The 22,199-nt window shown below is 41.6% G+C and overlaps 1 protein-coding gene across 6 annotated transcripts; it reads right to left on the bottom strand.

The window, feature by feature from the left end:
• Positions 1-265: 265 nt before the first annotated feature.
• Positions 266-22,090, bottom strand: dek (DEK proto-oncogene). Of its 6 annotated transcripts, none has more exons than XM_029451864.1 (12): positions 21,933-22,090; positions 20,733-20,830; positions 20,243-20,341; positions 20,037-20,146; positions 19,398-19,492; positions 19,138-19,264; positions 15,198-15,509; positions 14,111-14,275; positions 13,885-13,975; positions 12,677-12,819; positions 8,000-8,027; positions 266-323 (listed from the first exon to the last, which is right to left on the bottom strand). In XM_029451864.1, exons 1-12 carry the CDS (start codon positions 22,073-22,075, stop codon positions 304-306), a joined length of 1,431 nt encoding a protein of 476 aa, XP_029307724.1. In that variant the 5' UTR covers positions 22,076-22,090; the 3' UTR covers positions 266-303. The 6 variants fall into 6 exon arrangements, with proteins under 6 accessions (XP_029307724.1, XP_029307723.1, XP_029307722.1 ...); XM_029451863.1 differs by lacking the exons at positions 266-323; positions 8,000-8,027 and adding exons at positions 1,920-2,575; positions 3,207-3,275; XM_029451862.1 differs by lacking the exons at positions 266-323; positions 8,000-8,027 and adding exons at positions 1,920-2,578; positions 3,207-3,275.
• Between the last annotated feature and the right edge of the window lie 109 nt (positions 22,091-22,199).

The raw sequence follows: 22,199 nt of genomic DNA on the forward strand, positions 1-22,199 counted from the left end.
GACAGGTTTGTCTAGAGTAACACCAGGCGTACACCAATTGTGCAATATGTACATTTGTACATATTATATATATTTATTAATAAATATTATTTGTATCTATTTATAAATAACTATGATTACCCATATTCCCTGTTAGTAGTAATCACACACGTAAGTGAAGTATAAACACATTTTTTTCTAATATTTTTATGTTTGTTTTGTATTTTTTTTCTGTACAATAAATAAATATTATTTTGGAAATACATTTTATCTTGAAAAAACAAACCAAGGGAAGTGACGCATCTACGAAAAGGCGCTCATTTTCTATACGATGCACGCGCCACCAGGACACTGAGCTGGTCAGGGTCAGCTGTAACAAAAGAAGAGGGTGGGCACTTTCTTATCAAGTTGACACTCATTGGCTCTGAAGGTTGTAAAAATCCCATCGAACTCCGATTGGCTCAAATGAAGTGTCAATCTAATGCTGAGAGCCCGCGCTACAACAGGACGTGTCTGTACGTGATGAGAGCACGAGATATTAATTTATGACTGTTTATGATCACACAATGTAAAATCGATCAGCTGATTTCACAGATTGCAACCCTGTTCATGGACTTTTATCGATGTGACGATGTTCACAGTGGATATCTTTTTACCGGAAATGAACGTGTGGACCTCTGGTAATGCCTTAGGAGCGTCTTTTTCAAATATTGCTGAAAGAGGATATTTGAGGCTTTATGGTAATGGGGCTCAAAGTTATGATTTTGAGTGTACTTGCTAGTTTGAGGAGCTGATTGTACCGCTGTTGTGATTTTCATCTCCATATTAAAATAGACGAGATTCTAAGCTTTCCAAAAAATATATTAATTTTTTCAGATTCAAAAATGCCCCATGTACAGGCGCAATAAACTTCTGCTGGGCCCGTTGCAGACCCCCACAGGTAAGAGGTTGTTTCTGATCAAATTTATTTATTATTTTGATAATGAAGATTTTCTTGGCACAGAAGAGAATAAGAACAAAATGAAGATGTTCCCTAAATGTTCCTTTCTATTGACCTCAAGACTTTAACTTCTCTCTGTGACGCACATTCCCTGCACGGTTTCACTTTTTCTGCACAAAACTACCACATATTAATTAATCTTTATAGTTTATTATTATATATATATTTATTATTTCCTCACATTTCTACTGTTTTTCTCTTCTTCTTTTCTTATTTATGTTTCTAGTACACGTTTCTTTTTATAATATTTATTTTTATTTTACTCATGTACATGTTTTTTTATTATTTTTTCATATTTTACTCTATTTTCTTTCTGCTATTTTATATTTATAATTTTTATAGATATTTAATATTTTACTTCTTTTCTACTAGTTTAGATTTATGTTTTTTTATAGTATTTAATTTTACTGTATTTTCTTCCTATTTTATATTTATTTTTTTATAGTATTTATTTAATATTTTACTGTATTTTCTACTTTTTATATTTTGTTTTTTATAGTATTTATTTAATATTTTTCTGTATTTTCTACCATTTTTATATTTTAGTTTTTTATAGTATTTATTTAATATTTACAGTATTTTCTGCTGTGGTGACTCCCATCCATCCATCCGTGTGGCCCACCACTCATGGGAAAAACCGCTGGGGTCGGGTGTGCTGTCCACACCGGTGGCAGTTGATGTCAGGGAACCTCACGGACCAACCCGTGCAGCAGAGGCTGGCCTCTGGGGACGTGGAACTCACCTCTCTGTGGGAAGAGCCGGAACTATGGGGGAGTTGGATCGCTACCAGTTGGATCCTGGTGGGGCTTACCTCCACGCAGTCTTGGCTCTGGAACCGTACTCCTGGATAGGGGTTGGACTCTATTCTCTCCGGAGATGCCCAAGGTGTGAGGCTCGGGCCGGGGTGGGATACTCACTAACCCCCGGCTGAGCGCCTGAAGCCTCACAATCACAAACAGTCAAACTGCTGAAAAGGAAACACGCTGCAGTGTTGCAACGATAACTCCACTAATCCCTGACAGAAGAAGAAATCTGCAGATATCTACAAGAGTGATGGTTAAAGTGCTTCTTCGTGCTAAAATGTCTTGAAATGCGTTTTCCACCCTCTCAATGTGGAGATTTGCTGCTTTTCTCTGCATCATATTAAAGTGAATATCTTTGTGACTAAAGACACTGAAAGACATCATCTTGGGACATGTCTCACTATCTTCATGAAAGTGTTTGTTATTTGCAGTGAACGAGTTCACTTTGTCCATTCTGTGTTCATCTATCAGAGGCAACATGTCCTGTATTAAATATATCACACGGTGACTTTCCCCCGTCATTCATCATTATTACCACAATTACTGCCAAGCAGTGAAAAGCAGCTGAATCTCCAGATCCTTCTGAAGCATCAGCAGATTAAATCATCATCTGTAAGAAATCTAAAGTCTCTGCTGATCTTTAATCTTCAGTAGATCTCCCAACTCAGCTGCGTAGTTTCTGTTGCTCTCCTGCTTTGTGTTTGTTAACTTGATCAGTTTCTTGCCCTTCATCGACCTGCTGGAGACGAGCAGGAACACTCGGCACCTTCTGTCAGCGTCACATCTGTGGGAGCTGCTACACAATCCTAAACATCATCTTCTGTATCTATGAAGACACTAATCATTACATCACTTTCCTGAGGCCAGCTCTTCAAAATGTCTCCTTTTCTTTGGGTCTCATCTTAGTCAAAGAAAACTATTTTAGTTTAGATCATCAGATTATATTGAACATTTCAGTCAAACTCATCGAAGCAAAAACAATAATGTTGTCATTTTATATTATTATTATCAATAAGATTATTATTAATAATGATCAATTATTAATAATGATTAATTAATATTAATGATTAATTATTATTATTAATAATAATGATCAATTATTATTAATCATGAATAATTAATATTATTAATAATGATAAATTAATATTATTAATAATGATTAATTATTAATAATGATTAATTATTATTAATAATGATTAATTATTATTAATAATAATGATCAATTATTATTAATAATGATTAATTAATATTAATAATAATGATTAATTATTATGATTAATAATAATGATCAATTATTATTAATCATGAATAATTAATATTATTATTAATAATAATGATTAATTATTAATAATGATTAATTATTATTATTAATAATGATTAATTCATCATAATAATATTGTGTGTGTGTGTGTGTGTGTGCTCACAGATTTCACGGTCTGTTTGATGTAGTCCTTCTTGCTGGCCAGCTCGTGGTCTGGGAAGGTGTCAAACACCTAAAACACACAAAACAAAATAAATTATTAATTTATTCTGAATAAATATTTATCTGAAAGTTCTTCTCATTGAGAAGTTTGTTGGAACTAAAAAGGTTTTTAAAGCAGTTATTTAAATAAATAAAATCTCTCTCATGTGAAAGAAGTTTATTAATAATAATACATTTTTTATTTATAAGCGCCCTTTTCATTTGCGTAAACAAAACTCAAAGTGCTACAGAGTAAAAACGATGAGCAAAATATATATATTTTAAAAATAAAATAAAAACATTTGGTAGACAACACTTTAAAATGGTTAAAGTTTTTAGGCCTGTTTTAAAAGCATCCACAGTCTGTGGCGTCCTCAGATGTTCAGGGAGAGCATTCCACAGTCTGGGAGCGGCAGAGCAGAAGGCGCGATCTCCCATGGTTTCGAGCTTGGTCCTGGGGGGAAGGAGGAGGTTAGCCTTTACAGAACAGAGGTTTCTTGTGGAGGTTTGTGGGGTGAGCAGTTCTCTGAGGTAGGATGGAGCATTTCCGTGAATGCACTGATGGGTGTAAAGGGAGATTTTATAATCAATCCTGAGTGAGACCGGGAGCCAGTGCAGTGATTTGAGGATGGGTGTGAGGTGTTCGTACTTTCGCACTCTCATCAGGATCCTAGCAGCGCTGTTCTGGATGTATTGCAGCTTCTGGATGTTTTTACTAGGAATCCCGATGAGAAGTGCGTTGCAGTAGTCAAGTCTGGAGGAGACAAAGGCATGGACAAGCTTTTCAGCATCTGACAGAGAGTGTGGGGCGGAGTTTAGCAATATATTTGAGGTGGTAGAAGGAGTTTGTTAAGATAGACTTAATGAACAATGTCTTATTCATTAAGTTTACAAGTGGTATATACCATATGTTCATGTCTGAAGACAAAACATGAGGTCCATGCCCTAAGGAAGTTAAGGGGGCCTCTCGAAGGTCATGAGAAGATGACTTCCACATGGCATTGATTGCCGTGGTGCCATAGAGTCTGGACAAGTCAATGATGATGATTGAAAGGTTGGGTGTGTCAGAAAGTGTGTGCGTTCATTTACAGCTCCTATTTAAGGATGAGTTTCTCTTTGTCAGTTGGGACACTACTTGGCTGTGCTTGGAAGCATGTAGTGTTCTCATTATTGTTTGTTGTACACCGAAATAATAATTAATCAACTATATTTGTGTCTGTGCTTTATTGATTCCTCTCTGTTTCATACCACAATGTTGTGAGCGATAAATATCCACGACAAGTTCTTGCATGTTTGTCTAATGTGGGCCTCAAAGGTCAGGTGAGGATCCATTTTAACACCCAGATTGGTGACTGTTGATGAGAGTGGAATGTTCTGACCGGAGAAGGTGATGCAGGTTATGGAGGAGGACTGGACCTGATGTGGGGTGCCAACTAGAAGGGCTTCGGTTTTAGAGCTGTTTAATTGGAGGAAATTGTGCTTCATCCACGCCTCTATCTCCTCCAGACAGGTTGTTAATGTGGATGATGGCAGAGGTGCAGAGGGGGCTGGGTTAGTTCTGATGTAGAGTTGTGTGTCATCAGCATAGCAATGGAACGATATTCCATGCCGGTTGATGACACGACCAAGGGGGGACATGTAGATGGTGAAAAGAGTGGGGCCCAGGACAGATCCTGGAGGGACACCACAGGTGACAGTGTGTTTGTGATTTTGACACTCCCAAGGTGACATGCTCAGTCCTCCCAGTGAGATATGAGGTGAACCAGTTTAGGGCCGAATGAGAGAGTCCGATTGTGGAGTGAAGACGGTTGAGGAGGATGTCATGATCAACGGTATCAAATGCTGCAGTTAGATCAAGGAGGATGAGGAGAGATGGAGATCCGGCGTCAGCTGTCATCAGCAGATCGTTGGTGACCCTAACCAGGGCAGTTTCTGTACTGTGGCCAGGGCGAAAACCCTGGAACTTTTCAAAGAGGTTATTGAAGTTGAGATGGTCCTGAATCTGAGTGGCAACTACTTTTTCCAGCACCTTGGATAGAAATGGCAGGTTGGAGATGGGTCTGTATTTGGCAAGGACATCTGGGTCTGAGGTGGTTTTTTTGAGGCGTGGTTTGATGAGAGCAGTTTTTAAAGGAGATGGAACTTGACCAGACTGGAGGGAGTGGTTTACCACTGTAGTGATGAGGGGACTTATGGCACACATGTTAGATTTGACCAGGGCTGTGGGAAAGGGGGCCAGGGCACAGGTGGAGGGTTTCATCTTTTTGATGATGGCCTCAACTTCTTGCTGCGAGATGTCAGTGAAGCGGCAAAGAAGCTGGGTAGGTCCGGGCTGGGGGTTGACAGTCGGGACTGGCAGAGCATCGGAGTTGGAGAGGAGAGAGCGGATGGTATCTACTTTTTTTCAGAAAAATGCGATGAAATTGCTCCTCTGTGGTGTCTTGGTGTAAGGGAGTTTGAGGTTTGAGGAGATGATTTACTGTGGAAAAAAGTTGCTTGGAGTTGCCAGGGCTATTGTTGATGATGTTAGAGTAGAAAAGTGACCGTGTGTCTCTGAGGGACTTTGCGTAGGCCTTTTGGTTGTCTCGGTATGCCTGTCTGTGAACAATGAGTCCTGAAGCCTTGAGGCGCCGCTTGAGGATTTCAGAAATGGATTTGAAGCTTTGGTTTGGTGTAGGGAAGCAGGAGTGGCAGATCCATTGTGATGGCCTTGTGATCCGACACACCCAGATCGTAAACAGATAGATTACGGATGGGGGCAGAGTTTGTGATGACTAGGTCAAGTGTGTGTCCCTTAGTGTGTGTGGGGACATCAACATGTTGAATGAGGTTGAGGCAGTCCAGAAGGTGTAGGAACTCGGCTGCATAGTGACAGGAGGGGGTGTCAACGTGAATATTTATATCTCCAAGTATTATAATATTTCCAGAAGTAGTGCAGAGTGTAGTTAGAAGGTCGTGCATCTCTGGGATGAAAGCCGAGTTGGGTTTTGGTGGTCGGTAGATGATAAGTATTGTCAGGGTGAAGGGTGGTTTACATTTAAATCTAAGGCATTCAAATGAGGATAGTACAGGCAGAGGCAAGGGGGACAGTTTCAGTTCTTTTCTGTGTATTATTGCTAAGCCGCCACCACGACCAGTGCTGCAAGCCTTTTCTAGATAGCTGTAGCCAGGGGGACAGACTTAATTTAGGGCAGAGTAAACCTCTGGCTGTTGCCACGTTTGCGTAAGGCACATAAAGTCTATTCCCTTGTCCATGATGTGGTCTTGTATGAAAGATGATTTGTTGGTTAGGGATTGTGCATTAAAAAGTTCTATTTTGACTCAGGATGAAATGGTGGATTTCTGTAGGGTCCGGAGTAGACTAAAATCCACTCCACGTTTTCCGCTCTGCTCAGTGTGTAGCGATCTTGCGGTGTTTCCCGTGCTATTAACACCGAGAGCGTCAGTTGCCACAGGTTTTAGTCTGGGGCTAGCCATTAGCCATGGACAGAGATGGAGAACTGTTAGGCAAGGCAAGATGGTTATCCATAGCATGGCAGGAGGAGATGAAGCAGGGAGAAGAAGTCCGTGTCCAAACAGCAGTTTAGCCGACAAGCTAGTTGACGGCTAGCTGTGGAGGCAGCGGTCCTAGCCAACAAGGGCTAATCACACCAGGACAGCTGAAGGGCTGTCCAGGGGATACCTCACAGTAGCGATGGTGAAGCAGTGGTGGACGTATTGTGGCCCACTGGTAACAGGAAGCTGACCGTAGGAGCTGACTGGCTCGTTGGAAGCCGACAGACTGCTAGCTAGCCAACTAGTGTTAGTTGTCCGGGAGCTGTTGATAGCAGTGGAAAGTGCCAGCAACAGGTAGCAGCGGTTATCCAAACACGGTTTGTAATTCAGTAGAATTCAAGTAGAAATGCAGTCAGCAGAAGATATAAGTTAGATGTTTAAAGGTAACATCTAACAACAACAGACTTAAACTAGAACTAGCAGGAGGAAAAGCGGCGAACAAGCAGCGCCAGCGTCCTCTCTGTCTTTACAGGTACTCTACAGAGCTACCTGCACACTCGCCGGCGAAAGTTTGTATTAATTAAAACCTCTTAGAAGGTGGGCGAATTTACCCAAAAATACCTACAAACGACATACCCAAAGTAAATTGAAAGCTGCTCTTCAACCATTTGCACCAGCTGCATGCTTTTGGTCTCATTCAAAAGATAACTCTCTTAGTGTTCTTGCAAAACAGTGAAGAATCACTCCAAGTGCTTCTGGCACTGAGTAATAGTGGTCTTAATATACTGAATTTGAAGAAAATACACTCCGCCAGAATTTCTTTGTTGAAAAAGATGTCTGAAGATGGGTATAGCTGGTAGAGCTGAAACACACAATAGAAACATAGAACCAAGTGTTATCAAGTTATCACCACCAAATTTCAGATAAAAACTTAATTTATTAGACAGGTTTGTCTAAGAGTAACACCAGGCGTACACCAATTGTGCAATATGTACATATTATATAATATTTATTAATAAATATTATTTGTATCTATTTATAAATAACTATGATATACCCATATTCCCTGTTAGTAGTAATCACACAGTAAGTGAAGTATAAACACATTTTTTTCTAATATTTTTATGTTTGTTTTGTATTTTTTTCTGTACAATAAATAAATATTATTTTGGAAATACATTTTATCTTGAAAAAACAAACCAAGGGAAGTGACGCATCTAACGAAAGAGGCGCTCATTTTCTATACGATGCACGCGCCACCAGGACACTGAGCTGGTCCAGGGTCAGTCTGTAACAAAAGAAGAGGGTGGGCACTTTCTTATCAAGTTGACACTCATTGGCTCATGAAGGTTGTAAAAATCCCATCGAAGCTCCGATTGGCTCAAATGAAGTGTCAATCTAATGCTGAGAGCCCGCGCTACAACCAGGACGTGTCTGTACCGTGATGAGAGCACGAGATATTAAGTTATGACTGTTTATGATCACACAATGTAAAAATCGATCAGCTGATTTCACAGATTGCAACACCTGTTCATGGACTTTTATCGATGTGACGATGTTCACAGTGGATATCTTTTTACCGGAAATGAACGTGTGGACCTCTGGTAATGCCTTAGGAGCGTCTTTTTCAAAATATTGCTGAAAAGAGGATATTTATGAGGCTTTATAGGTAAGTGGGCTCAAAGTTATGATTTTGAGTGTACTTGCTAGTTTGAGGAGCTGATTGTACCGCTGTTGTGATTTTCATCTCCATATTAAAATAGACGAGATTCTAAGCTTTCCAAAAATATATTAATTTTTTTCAGAATTCAAAAATGTCCATGTACAGGCGCAATAAAACTTCTGCTGGGCCCGTTGGCAGACCCGCACAAGGTAAGAGGTTGTTTCTGATCAAATTTATTTATTATTTTGATAATGAAGATTTCTTGGCACAGAAGAGAATAAGAACAAAATGAAGATGTGTCCCTAAATGTTCCTGTTCTATTGACCTCAAGACTTTAACTTCTACTCTGTGACGCACATTCCCTGCACAGGTTTCACTTTTCTGCACAAAACTACCACATATTTAATTAATCTTTTATAGTATTATTATTATATATTTATTATTTCCTCACATTTCTACTGTTTTTCTCTTCTTTTCTATATTTATGTTTCTAGTACACGTTTCTTTTTATAATATTTATTTTATATTTTACTCTATGTACATGTTTTTTTATAGTATTTTTCATATTTTACTCTATTTTCTGCTATTTTATATTTATGTGGTTTATAGTATTTATTTAATATTTTACTGTATTTTCTTCCATTTTATATTTATAATTTTTATAGTATTTAATATTTTACTGTATTTTCTACTAGTTTAGATTTATGTTTTTTTATAGTATTTAATATTTTACTGTATTTTCTTCTATTTTATATTTATGTTTTTTATAGTATTTATTTAATATTTTACTGTATTTTCTACTATTTTATATTTATGTTTTTTATAGTATTTATTTAATATTTTTCTGTATTTTCTACTATTTTATATTTATGTTTTTTATAGTATTTATTTAATATTTTACAGTATTTTCTGCTGTGGTGACTCCCATCCATCCATCCTGTGGGCCCACCACTCATGGGAAAAACCGCTGGGGTCGGGTGTGCTGTCACACGGGTGGCAGTGATGGTCAGGGACCTCGACGGACCAGACCCGTGCAGCAGAGGCTGGCTCTGGGGACGTGGAACGTCACCTCTCTGTGGGGGAAGGAGCCGGAACTAGTGCGGGAGGTGGATCGCTACCAGTTGGATCTGGTGGGGCTTACCTCCACGCAGTCTTGGCTCTGGAACCGTACTCCTGGATAGGGGTTGGACTCTATTCTTCTCCGGAGATGCCCAAGGTGTGAGGCGTCGGGCCGGGGTGGGGATACTCACTAACCCCCGGCTGAGCGCCGCTATGTTGGAGTTTATCCCGGTGGACGAGAGGGTCGCCTCCCTACACCTTCGGGTTATGGGGGGGAAAACTCTGACTGTTGTTTGTGCCTATGCCCCAAACCGCAGTTCTGAGTATTCGGCATTCTTGAAGACCCTGAATGGAGCCCTGCAGGGGGGCTCCAGTAGGGGACTCCGTAGTCTTTGGGAGGAAGGGCCTCCCTGATCTAAACCCAAACCCAAACGGTCGTTTGTTGTTGGACTTCTGTGCTAGTCATGGAATGGCCATAACAAACACCATGTTCGAACATAAGGATGCTCATAAGTGCACGTGGTACCAGAGCACCCTAGGCCAAAGGTCAATGATCGATTTTGTAATCGTATTATCTGATCTGAGGCCGCATGTTTTTGACACTCGGGTGAAGAGAGGGGCGGAGCTGTTGACTGATCACCATCTGGTGGCGAGTTGGATCAAGGGGTGGGGGAAGACTCTGGACAGACCTGGTAAACCCAAACGGGTAGTGCGGGTGAACTGGGAACGTCTGGAGGAAGCCCCTGTCCTGGGGATCTTTAACTCACACCTCCGGCGGAGCTTTTCAGCCATCCCTGTGGAGGTTGGGGGCATTGAACCTGAGTGGGCGATGTTCAAAACCTCTATTGCTGAAGCTGCGGTGATGAGCTGTGGTCTCAAGGTCTTAGGTGCCTCAAGGGGCGGTAACCCTCGAACACCGTGGTGGACCCAGTGGTCAGGGAAGCCGTCCGACTGAAGAAGGAGTCCTTCCGGGTTATGTTATCCGGGAGGACTCCGGAAACAGTTGCAGGGTACCGAAGGACTAGAAGGGCGGAAGCTTCTGCCGTGTCAGAGGCAAAGCAGCGGGTGTGGGAGAAGTTCGGAGAAGCTATGGAGAAGGACTTTTGGTCGGCACCAAGGTGCTTCTGGAAAACCATCCGGCACCTCAGGAGGGGGAAGCGAGGAACCATCCAAGCTGTGTACAGCAAGGGTGGGACCCTGCTGACTTCAACTGAGAAGGTTATCGGCCGGTGGAAGGAGCACTTTGAGGAACTCCTGAATCCGACTAACACGCCCTCTATGGTAGAGGCAGAGCTGGAAGCTGATGGGGGATCATCGTCAATTTCCCTGATGGAAGTCACTGAGGTAGTCAAACAACTCCACAGTGGCAAAGCCGCAGGGATTGATGAGATCCGTCCAGAAATGCTGAAGGCTTTGGGTGTTGAGGGGCTGTCTTGGTTGATACGCCTCGTCAACATTGCGTGGAAGTCTGGGACAGTGCCTAGGGGTTGGCAGACCGGGGTGGTGGTTCCCCTATTTAAAAAGGGGGACCAGAGAGTGTGTGCCAACTACAGGGGTATCACACTTCTCAGCCTCCCTGGTAAAGTCTACTCCAAGGTACTGGAAAGGAGGGTTCGGCCGGTAGTCGAACCTCTGATTGAAGAGGAACAATGCGAATTCCGTCCTGGTCGTGGAACAACAGACCAACTCTTTACTCTTGCAAGGATCCTGGAGGGGGCCTGGGAGTACGCCCATCCGGTCTACATGTGTTTTGTGGATCTGGAGAAGGCGTATGACCGGGTCCCCCGGGTGATACTGTGGGAGGTGCTGCGGGAGTATGGGCTGAGGGGGTTACTTTTGAGGGCCATCCAATCCATGTACGCCCAAAGCGAGAGTTGTGTCCGGATACTCGGCAGTAAGTCGGACTCGTTTCCAGTGATTGTTGGCCTCCGCCAGGGCTGCGCTTTATCACCAATCCTGTTCGTGATTTTCATGGATAGGATATCGAGGCGTAGTCGTGGAGGAGAGGGGTTGCAGTTCGGTGACCTGAGGATCTCATCGCTGCTCTTTGCAGATGATGTGGTCCTTATGGCATCATCGGTCTGTGACCTTCAACAGTCACTGGATCGGTTCGTGTGCAGCGGTTGGGATGAGGATCAGCACCTCCAAATCTGAGGCCATGGCTCTCAGCAGGAAACCGGTGGATTGCCTACTCCGGGTAGGGAATGAGCCATTACCCCAAGTGAAGGAGTTCAAGTACCTCGGGGGCTTGTTCGCGAGTGAGGGGACGATGGAGCGAGAGATTGGCCGGAGAATCGGAGCAGCGGGGGCGGTATTACAGTCACTTTACCGCACAAAAAAGACGAAAAGAGAGGCGAGCCAGAAGGCAAAGCTCTAAATATACCGGTCGATCTTCGTTCCTACCCTCACCTATAGTCATGAAGGCTGGGTCATGACCGAAAGAACGAGATCACGGGTACAAACGGCCGAAATGGGTTTTCTCAGACGGGTGGCTGGCGTTTCCCTTAGAGATAGGGTGAGAAGCTCAGCCATCCGTGAGAGACTCGGAGTACAGCCGCTGCTCCTTTACGTTGAAAGGAGCCAGTTGAGGTGGTTTGGGCATCTAGTAAGGATGCCACCTGGGCGCCTTCCTAGGGAGGTGTTCCAGGCACGTCCAGCTGGGAGGAGACCCCGGGGAAGACCCAGGACTCGGTGGAGAGATTATATATCCTCACTGGCCTGGGAACGCCTCAGGATCCCCCAGTCGGAGCTGGAGGATGTGGCCCGGAGAAGGGAAGATTGGGGTTCCTTACTGGAGCTGCTGCCCCCGCGACCCGATCCCGGATAAGCGGTAGACGATGGATGGATGGATGTTTATAGTATTTATTTAATATTTTGCTGTATTTTCTTCCATTTTATATTTATAATTTTTATAGTATTTATTTAATATTTTACTGTTTTTTCTATTTATGTTTTTTTCTATTATTCATTTTATATTTTACTGTATTTTCTACTATTTTATATTAATGTTTTTTATTGTATTTATTTTATATTTTACTGTATTTTCTTCTCTTCTATATTTGTTTTTTGTAATACTTGCTTTAATTTTTAATTTCTCTCACTGTCTTTATGTTATGCATCAATACATCAAATCAGATTCCTCGTATAAGAAAACCTCCTCGTCAGTAAACCCGATTGTGAGTCTCAGACCTGCATGTGTAAACAGGAATCTTTACCCTCTGGCAGATCTGTTTGATGGTCATTTCATCCAGGTCGGCCTCCTTCAGCAGACTCTGCACCGTCTCCTTCAGCTGCTCGTCAGTCGGCACTTTCTTGATCATCTTGATGAGCGGCTCGTCGTCGTCTGAACTGTCCTCTACTGCAGGAACAAACAGAGAAGCAGAGAGAAAACTGAGCCAATGTTGACGTTAAAACTTTTCCTCAACTCGACTTTCAAGTCGTCAATCTCAAAAAGAGACAAAAAGTCAGTCCATGTTAACACAGACATGAAAACACATTTAAATTTACACTTACAGATCATTAAGTTTTCAAAAGGACTTTATCCAATTTTTACATCCAAAGCTTCTTTTGAGTTTTTGAATGAAGCTTTGAATGTCGTCATATTTTATGACATAATCTTTTCACTAAATGTTGACTTTTGGACTTTAAACTCTGCAGTTATTGGAAATGTTTGGATCACAGAGTCTGAAACAATCCTCCGCAGCACCAACTCTACTAATAGTATAATTAGTATAACCCTAACAATATTAGTGCAGCCTCGTCTTTATCCGACACCGTGTACAAATACTTTAAACACAACTTATAGACATGCAGCAAAATTAGAATCTCAACGTTATGAAAAATGAGGAAAGCTAGTTAGCATTAGCTGTTAGCACGGTCCTGCTTGGCAAACAATTGGAGCTAACAGCTAACGCTAACGGAGGTTGCATTGAGTTACATTATGATGCGTCATCATGATGTGTTCAAATGTAATCTTGTAAAATGTAGTTTTTGGAGAGAAACTTGAATATATGAAGTTGTTTGAAGATGTTTTCAGTTACAGATATTAGAGGGAATTATAAGCAGCTTAGAAATACATAATTAAAACTATTAATGCCAAGATTTTATTTAATCAAAACAAATCAAATAAAAATACAATCATTTATTTCCTAATTTAATTGTGTTTTTATGCAGTAACCACCGGTATGAAATTAAATATAAAGCATGCATGAACTCTTTTTCCAGCCAACAATTAATCAGGAATGGATAAATATAAATTCCCATCCCTACACAATGAGCACAAGTATATCTTTAATGCAGGTTATTCCACACATTCTGTAAAGCTGTGAAATGGCCAATGCTGTGCAGTTGCCAATCAGGTAAATATACAATCTTAAAATAATCTGTGTAATTACCTGTGCAGCCCTGATTAGCATGACCCCACCTGTGTTTGTGTTGTTTTTGCTGTTGCTGCTACTGTCCACCTTCTTGGTTTTGGCAGCAGGTTTGACTGGAGCTGATTTCTTCTTTTTAGGCTGGAAAACAAAAGACAAACATCAACAACACCTCAAGACACCTGAGAGCCGAACTTCACCAGGCTTTATACAAGACAAAAGAAGAAGAAGAGGAAAGCAGCAGGAAATACAGTGTGAATAAGTGCTGAGTGTTACCTTCTCCTCAGCTTCAGTGTCAGCAGCAGGTTCGGACTCAGCTGAAACCTCCTTCTTTGCTCTCTTTTTAGGAGGACCCGTCTTCCTCGCAGGAATCCTCAGTCTTTTCACTGGTGCTGATTTTTTGGAAGCAGACTTCCCTCTGCCCAACTGTGATTTGGGAGACTGACAAAACACGTTTGTGCATTAAAAACTGAAATGATGACTGGATGAAAATCAGAAGGCAACAAGCTGCATCTCATGAAGAATCGTTATGAACCCAGTTTTTCTAGCGTTTCTGACCTCTTAAGGGTCTATTTTGTGTGGCGTGATGCGGTCCTACGATGCCGTGATGCAGGAAGAAGAAGCCTGCAAGCAACTAAACATGGACGTAAACAAAGCTGGAATCAAAATATTACAAAGAAGGTTTTGTGAGGAAGGAAATGCACTGGAGGCGTTACAGGACACGCACAATGTGACTTAATCTGAATGTAAACATAACTTCAGTTCTCCAGCGGGCCCCTTTAGTTATTATTTATCATCTATTTAAGGACACAAATGTTTTCGTTACCAATTAAATCAGATGATCACAACATATCAGTGCGTGCTGTATTTAGAATATTTTCAGCTCTTCACGTTGCAGTCAGATTTCCTGTTTCCCTTCCTGAGTCATCATCTCTGCTCTCTTCAAAGACACCAGACTCCATTGACAAAAACAGTCATTTTACCTCTCAGAACACGGGAGATGCTCGTCCAACGCTGCCTGATCGGTTAGTTTGTGTTATTGTGTGACTTTGGTGAATCCGAAAAAAGCCTTTGAGTTGAACCTGACGAGCAGCACAGGGCTGCAGGTTGAACCTGGGCCGCCCCGACTCCAGTGCTCTGTGAGGTAAAAATATTGTGTTTGTCAATGGAGTCTGGTTCAGCTTCAGTTGACTGACAGCAACGTGAGGCAGTGAAAACATTCTAAATATGGAGTTCACTTAAAATAATATTGATTCTTTTATGTGTAAAATATGTTGCCTGTGGCCACTGCCCCCGTCCACAGCACTACATCGACAAATCATTTCAGCTCCAGTTAGTTTGTGCTCAGCGTAAACAACCTCACCTCCTCTTCCTCTTCGTCTGCAGACTCCTCTGACTTGTCAGACTGGTCTTCCTCTTTGTCTGATGGTTTGTCTTCTGTATCTGATCCCTCCGCCTCAGCTGAAGCCCCCACCTTCTCATCTTCCTCATCGTCGTCCTCGTCGCTGCTGGAGACCATGATGATGGCTTTGGACTTGCTTCCCGTTTTGGACTTCTTGGGACTGGACGACGAGCTCATGGGTTTTGTTTTGCTCTTCTTCTTGGTGTTGACCATCGAGTCGTCGCCCAACAGTTTCTTCTTCGATTTCCTCTTCTTCTTCTTCACGGGCAGACGCTGCCAAACAAAGAACAAACAGTGTAAAGGAAGACGGTTCATCCTGAAGGAAACTTCAAGGTCCAACATTTCTCTGTAAAAACTTCCCTCAGGGAAAACTAATGGATTTTTAATCCAAGCGTACAGACACGTGTATTTGTTACTTGATCATTAGTTCAACCAGTTTTTAGAAGAATAAGAAAATCATCGTGTCACAGTGAAGTTTAGATCAATCTTTAAATGCAGCTGTTGAATGAGCATGTGGCTAATCACACAGATGCTAATTGAACCACAATACGTACCAAAATCCTTTAAAGTAGCTGTAATAAAACCACTTCTTAAAAAGCCTGGTCTTGATCCAGAGGTTTTAACCAACTATAGGCCGATATCTAACCTTCCCTTTCTCGCTAAAATCCTCGAGAAAGCAGTCGCAAAACAGTTGTGTGATCTTTTACATAATAATAGTTTATTTGAGGTTTTTCAATCTGGATTTAGAGTTCATCATAGCACAGAGACGGCACTGGTGAAAGTTACCAATGACCTTCTATTGGCATCAGACAAAGGACTTGTCTCTGTTCTTGTCTTGTTAGACCTCAGTGCTGCTTTCCACACTGTTGATCAGGACATTCTACTACAGAGACTGGAACATTGTGTTGGCATAAAAGGAACCGCACTAAGCTGGTTCAAGTCCTATTTATCTGAGCGATCTCAATTTGTACTTGTTAACGATAAATCCTCCATGACAGCCAAAGTCAGTCTTGGAGTTCCGCAGGGTTCTGTACTTGGACCGATTCTATTCACCTTATATATGCTTCCTTTGGGCAATATTATAAGGAACCACTCTATAAAAGGTGAGGTGAGGTGGTTCGGGCATCTAGTAAGGATGCCACCTGGGCGCCTCCCTAGGGAGGTGTTCCAGGCACGTCCAGCTGGGAGGAGACCTCGGGGAAGACCCAGGACTCGGTGGAGAGATTATATCTCCTCACTGGCCTGGGAACGCCTCAGGATCCCCCAGTCGGAGCTGGAGGATGTGGCCCGGAGAAGGGAAGATTGGGGTTCCTTACTGGAGCTGCTGCCCCCGCGACCCGATCCCGGATAAGCGGTAGACGATGGATGGATGGATGGACCACTCTATAAATTTTCATTGTTATGCGGATGATACCCAATTGTATCTATCAATTAAACCAGATGAAACCAATCAATTGGCTAAACTTCAAGCCTTAAGGACATAACAACTTGGATGTCTAGCAACTTTTTGATGTTAAACAGACAAAACTGAAGTTATTATACTTGGCCCTAAACGCCTCCGAAACACATTTTCTAATGACATAGAAGCTCTGGATGGCATTAACTTGGCCTCCAGCACCACTGTAAGGAATCTTGGCGTCATCTTTGATCAAGATCTGTCGTTTAACTCCCAGATTAAACAAATCTCAAGGACTGCCTTCTTTCATCTACGTAACATTGCAAAAATAACATCCCGTCTCAAAATGATGCAGAAAAACTAGTCCATGCATTTGTTACTTCAAGGCTGGATTACTGCAACTCATTGTTATCAGGTTGTCCCAAAAGTCGCTTAAGACTCTTCAGTTGATCCAAAATGCAGCGGCACGTGTATTGACAAGAACAAGGAAACGGGATCATATTACTCCTGTATTAGCTGCTCTGCACTGGCTCCCGGTAAAATACAGAATAGAATTCAAAATCCTTCTCCTGACTTACAAATCAATTAATGGTCAGGCTCCAGCATATCTTAAAGATCTCATAGTACCTTATAAACCAACTAGAGCATTGCGCAGTGCAGTGTTACTTGTGGTTCCTAGAGTCTCTAAGAGTACAATGGGAGCCAGAGCCTTCAGCTATCAAGCTCCTCTCCAGTGGAACCAGCTTCCAGTTTGTGTTCGGGAGGCAGACACACTCTCCACATTTAAGAGTAGGCTAAAGACTTTCCTCTCTGATAAAGCTTATAGTTAGGGCTGGCTCAGGTTTGCCCTGGATCAGCCCTTAGTTATGCTGCTATAGGCTTAGACTGCCAGGGGACACCTCCCTGCACTCTTCCTCTCTCCTCCCCTCCCTCTCTATCTGTATGCATTTATGTAAATGTATGTTACTAACTCATCATCCGGGGCATCATCCCGGGAGTTTCTGTCTCTCATGTGGCAGGTTGCCACTGATAAAGTTTACGTCATGATCAGAGGGTCTAAAGACAGAGGGTCTAAGGACAGAGGGTCTGAGGACAGAGGGTCTAAAGACAGAGGGTCTAAAGACAGAGGGTCTAAGGACAGAGGGTCTGAGGACAGAGGGTCTAAAGACAGAGGGTCTAAGGACAGAGGGTGTCGTAACCTGTACAGTCTGTAAAGCACACTGAGACAAATGTAGAATTTGTGATATTGGGCTTTACAAATAAATTTGATCCGACTCATTGTTCATTAAAAAAAGGATTTTATAAATACTGATTTACAATAACAATTTACAGACTTATTTAATGAATCTGGAAAAACTGGAGCGACAAATAAATCCTGCTGCTGCCGGACGACGTGCAAATATATAATAATGTGTCGACAAGTCGGATGCAAACAAAATCAAGTTTTCAGCTAGTTGATTGCTTTCCTAACGAATACAAAGGCTAATTAGTGGATTAAAACCTATTTCGAATTACATTTTACAAATTAATTCATGATATTTTGTGTGTTCTCACCTCTATGATCTACTCTGAACCAAACTAAGACCTCTGCAGCTCTTAAAGTCAAGAGTATTTAAAATGACAAATAGCTTTTACGGGAGAAAACTGAAGTTTTAGCTGTTTGATGAATACAAAGTACTCAAGATTCAAATATTTAAATAGAGATGTCGCATGGTGGTCAATAATCGCAAATTAATCAGATTTTTTTATTGGTTCAAAAGCTAAAAGGTACCTAAAAAAAGAAGATTTTTAACACAAACAAATGTCTGTATATATAATGTTGGAAAAGGTTCTGCTGTTCGGGATGTCAATATACCAGAAATGTAGTAGTCGATACCAATACCAGTGAAATTCCACGATTCTAGATTAAATTCATTACCAAATAAATTATTGGATTTATTAAATATGTGCTTCGATTTAAAAAAAGAAATGTTGGTATTAATAGTTTTAATTATGTATTATAAGCTGCTTAGAGCTAGAGTTTGGTATTTTATTTATATATTACTGTGAAAACACACACACACACACACACACACACACACACACACACACAATGATAACGTTAAAAACACACCTTTGCCCAATACTCATTTTTACTGAATAGAGCTTGAACGCATCATTATGTAAATCAATGTAACTTCCGTTAGCTCCGTTATTTAGCCAAGCAGGACTGCAGCCTCTGTTCATGGTGTCAATTTGGTGCATCTATCCTCCCATTAACAGCAGCTAACCGCTAACTGCTAATAGCTAACAGCTAGCTTTAACTAGCTCTCCCCCTGCCGATTATAACACAGATTTGTTGTTCACATTGTAGCTTTATCGGGGGGGAAATAGGTCCTTCACAACACAGCCCGTGTTAACTTTGACAGAACAAAAAATAAACTACAACGACTATTGTCGGTACTGAAACTGAGTCACTGAAAACACAAAGGATGATGGATTAGAGCCACGGAGCTCAGAGCTCACCTTCCCGCTGTTCGGTGCAATGAGGAAAGTCAGGATCCTGTCGACGAGATCCGACTGGTCTCCTTTCTTCTCCAGATCCAAAACCCCACAGACGACCTTCAGTTTGGTTTTGGTGAACTTGGAATTCCTGCATTCAAAAACAAAGACTTTTATTATCAGTGTGACGGCACTGCATCATCCAACGCCATCGACCATCCTCATGTTAGGAACAAGAAAACCAAAATCACTTCTGATCCCACAGGATGATCTCAGAAACTTACTTGAGAAGTCTTTCTCGTTTGTTGGTGTACTGTTCGCTCTCCGCGTCAAAAGGAAAGCCGTTAAACAGACGCAAGTTCTTTTTTAATATCGCCATCTGATGAAAGAACAAACAATAAGTTGTTGTTTCTCTGCACATTTATATTTCTGTAGTAGTTTGGTTTACAGCAGAGGTGGAAACTTAACACCCGACAGAAGACGAGTTGGCTATAATAAATAAGCTCCAATTAATTAACCTGTCAATCTGAACTAAAATTCATATTTAGTTTTGATAGGAAGTTTTCTTCTGCCTGCAGCATCTCTGTAATGTACAGCTTCATTCATAACATTGACATTCAAATTAGAAATCTACATTTAAATTCTGCCTTTTCATTTTAATGTTTTTACATGTTTTACTGTTTAAAGTATTTGTTCACAGCTGCACTAATATCATCAGTATTACTATTACTATTTATACTTTATTAGTAGTAGAATTAGACTCCAGCGGTGCAGCGGAGGATTGTTTCAGACTCGTGTGACAAACATTTCCAGTAACTACACCAAACGTTACCAAACGTCACCAAACCCCCCCCCCCCCCCCCCCCCGGGACTGAAGTTTGTCTCCACGTCGGTTCATCTTAAAATCAATTAAATGAAAATACCTTTCCCGGTCTGTCGAACAGGATGGTGTGCAGAGGTTTCAGGTCCACCGGCTTCATCTTGGTGATCTGATAACCGGTGCGGGGAATGTCTCCTAATTTATCTCCGCTACCTGAGAATATAGAAAGTAAACAAGTTTTTAAATTACAAATACTTATATCCAGCTAGCCAAGTCTTAAACAGAAACAGAAATCAGTTTAATATTTACCGTCTCCAGTCTTGAGCTTCTCCTTCTGCTTGGGAGCCTGGAAGTCGAGCCTCTCGACAGTCTTCTTCGCTCGCTTGCTTTCGATGATTTCTCCTGCAGCTGCGACGACAGTGAGAATGAAACTGTAAATAAATATTACTGATTCTTTGAGGGGGAACTACGCTCCAGTTTCAAAATTCATACGTTATTCCTACGGTCTAAGACGGACCGAACATATCAGTAAACGTGACGTCTCTCACAAATCCGAGCGCGAAAACTCAAATTTGAGATGTCATTAAATATTAAGAGTGGACCTTTAATTATGAAAGATGCTAGAGAGGGGAATATGGAGTATATGGGCACTACACTACATTTTAAGCATATTTTGATGATTATTTCAGGGTAAAATGGTAAATTATTTGTGATTTATGACATGTTCATATCGTCCCATGCCTAGTGTCAGATGTGATTTAAGTTGCAGACACAAGGAGTAAACCGTCCCTCTCTTTACCAGATATTTTGGAGGTGCTTTTGTTCAGACTCGACTGGTCCATCGCTTCCTCTGCCACGCCACTCGTATCTTCACTGCCTCGGTCTGTCCGATTAATCCTAACAGAAAGATGTACATGTTTAAAATCCCCGTAATTTATAATCAAAACTAGTCACATTTCTGATCTGACGTCACAAGGATTGATTAGATTTAGGCTCAAAAACAACGGTTAGGTCTTTGTCACTTGGCAAAAAGGCTGATGGACAGTTTGACTTCAATCTAATATAATTGCATCTAAATTAATTCGTAAAGCACAGATTGTTCTCAAACAGTTGACCAGAATACTGTACATTCAAAATATAGCAAAAGCAACGAAAACATAGTAAACAAGCAAAAGACAATAATATAGAAAGGCACCTGTCATAGTGAGTTAAAAGATGTTAATATGTTAATAAAAGCTGTTTGAATGTCTTGTGTCAAACATTGCTCCAGGTGTTTCCACAGCTTCAGCATCAAGAGCTTTTGTGTTTAGTTAGTGTACAGAGTATCAGACGGATACTGAACAGTCATTGTGCTTACTATACTTCGTTAAGCCTAAAAGCTAAGCATTGTTAGCTCGTGTTTACCAGGTACAAGCGTTTGTCAGTATTTGGCAGGATGGACAGATGAGCTCGCACGAACAGCGGAGGCTGAATCTTCTCTTGAATTCAATCCCAACTTGTGTCTGGAAGTGAAAGACGAGTCGCAGAGCTTTCTGAGTTTCTTATGAAAACACTCGGCTTACTACTTCTATGTCCCTCCCTCCCATGCTGCCCAGGCTGATGCTGTTTAGTGTCTTAACTCCTTCACAATAAACGTCCGTGCGGATTGCCGCGCTGTAACTTTACATTACGCCTTGCAACTTGTTAGCTATTGCGCGTTAAATTAGCTCGCTATCAGCCTCAGCAAAAACAAAAACACACACTTCCGCATTCGCTTCCGTGCCACCGCGGTGTCTGTAGTGTTTAGTTAGCCGTTGTTCACTATTTTGCAACAAAAACAAACGTTTGCTAGTCCACACAGCTAGCCACCGCCAGCTAACACTGAGGTTAGCTACCGTAATGTTACGTTCACTTACAGCTAATAACGATATCAACTATTTACAAGCTGATGAGGCGGGGCAACCAACTGCCCATGAATGACACTCGGCTCATGTTGGCGGAGAAGTTATGGAAAGTTTACCTAGTTATGAAGCGGCGGAGTGACTGCATCTCATCTGTCAGTTTCTTGATTTTAATTTCATGATGGCGGTTTCTGTTGGGGGCGGGGTTTCTGTTTACTGCAGGAGCCGCTCCACTGATTGGACCAAGGAATGGTGACGTCATCCTGCTTCGTGTTGAAAGTGGTGGATCCAACACGGTAACGCTGCATTACCGCCCCCTGCTGCTGGAACTATAGACATAGCAGTCTTATTTCAAGTTTCAATATGTCACAGATACAGGAGAGAGA

This window comes from Cottoperca gobio, chromosome 16, assembly GCF_900634415.1.
Source record: "Cottoperca gobio chromosome 16, fCotGob3.1, whole genome shotgun sequence".
Classification (NCBI taxonomy): Eukaryota; Metazoa; Chordata; class Actinopteri; order Perciformes; family Bovichtidae; genus Cottoperca; species Cottoperca gobio.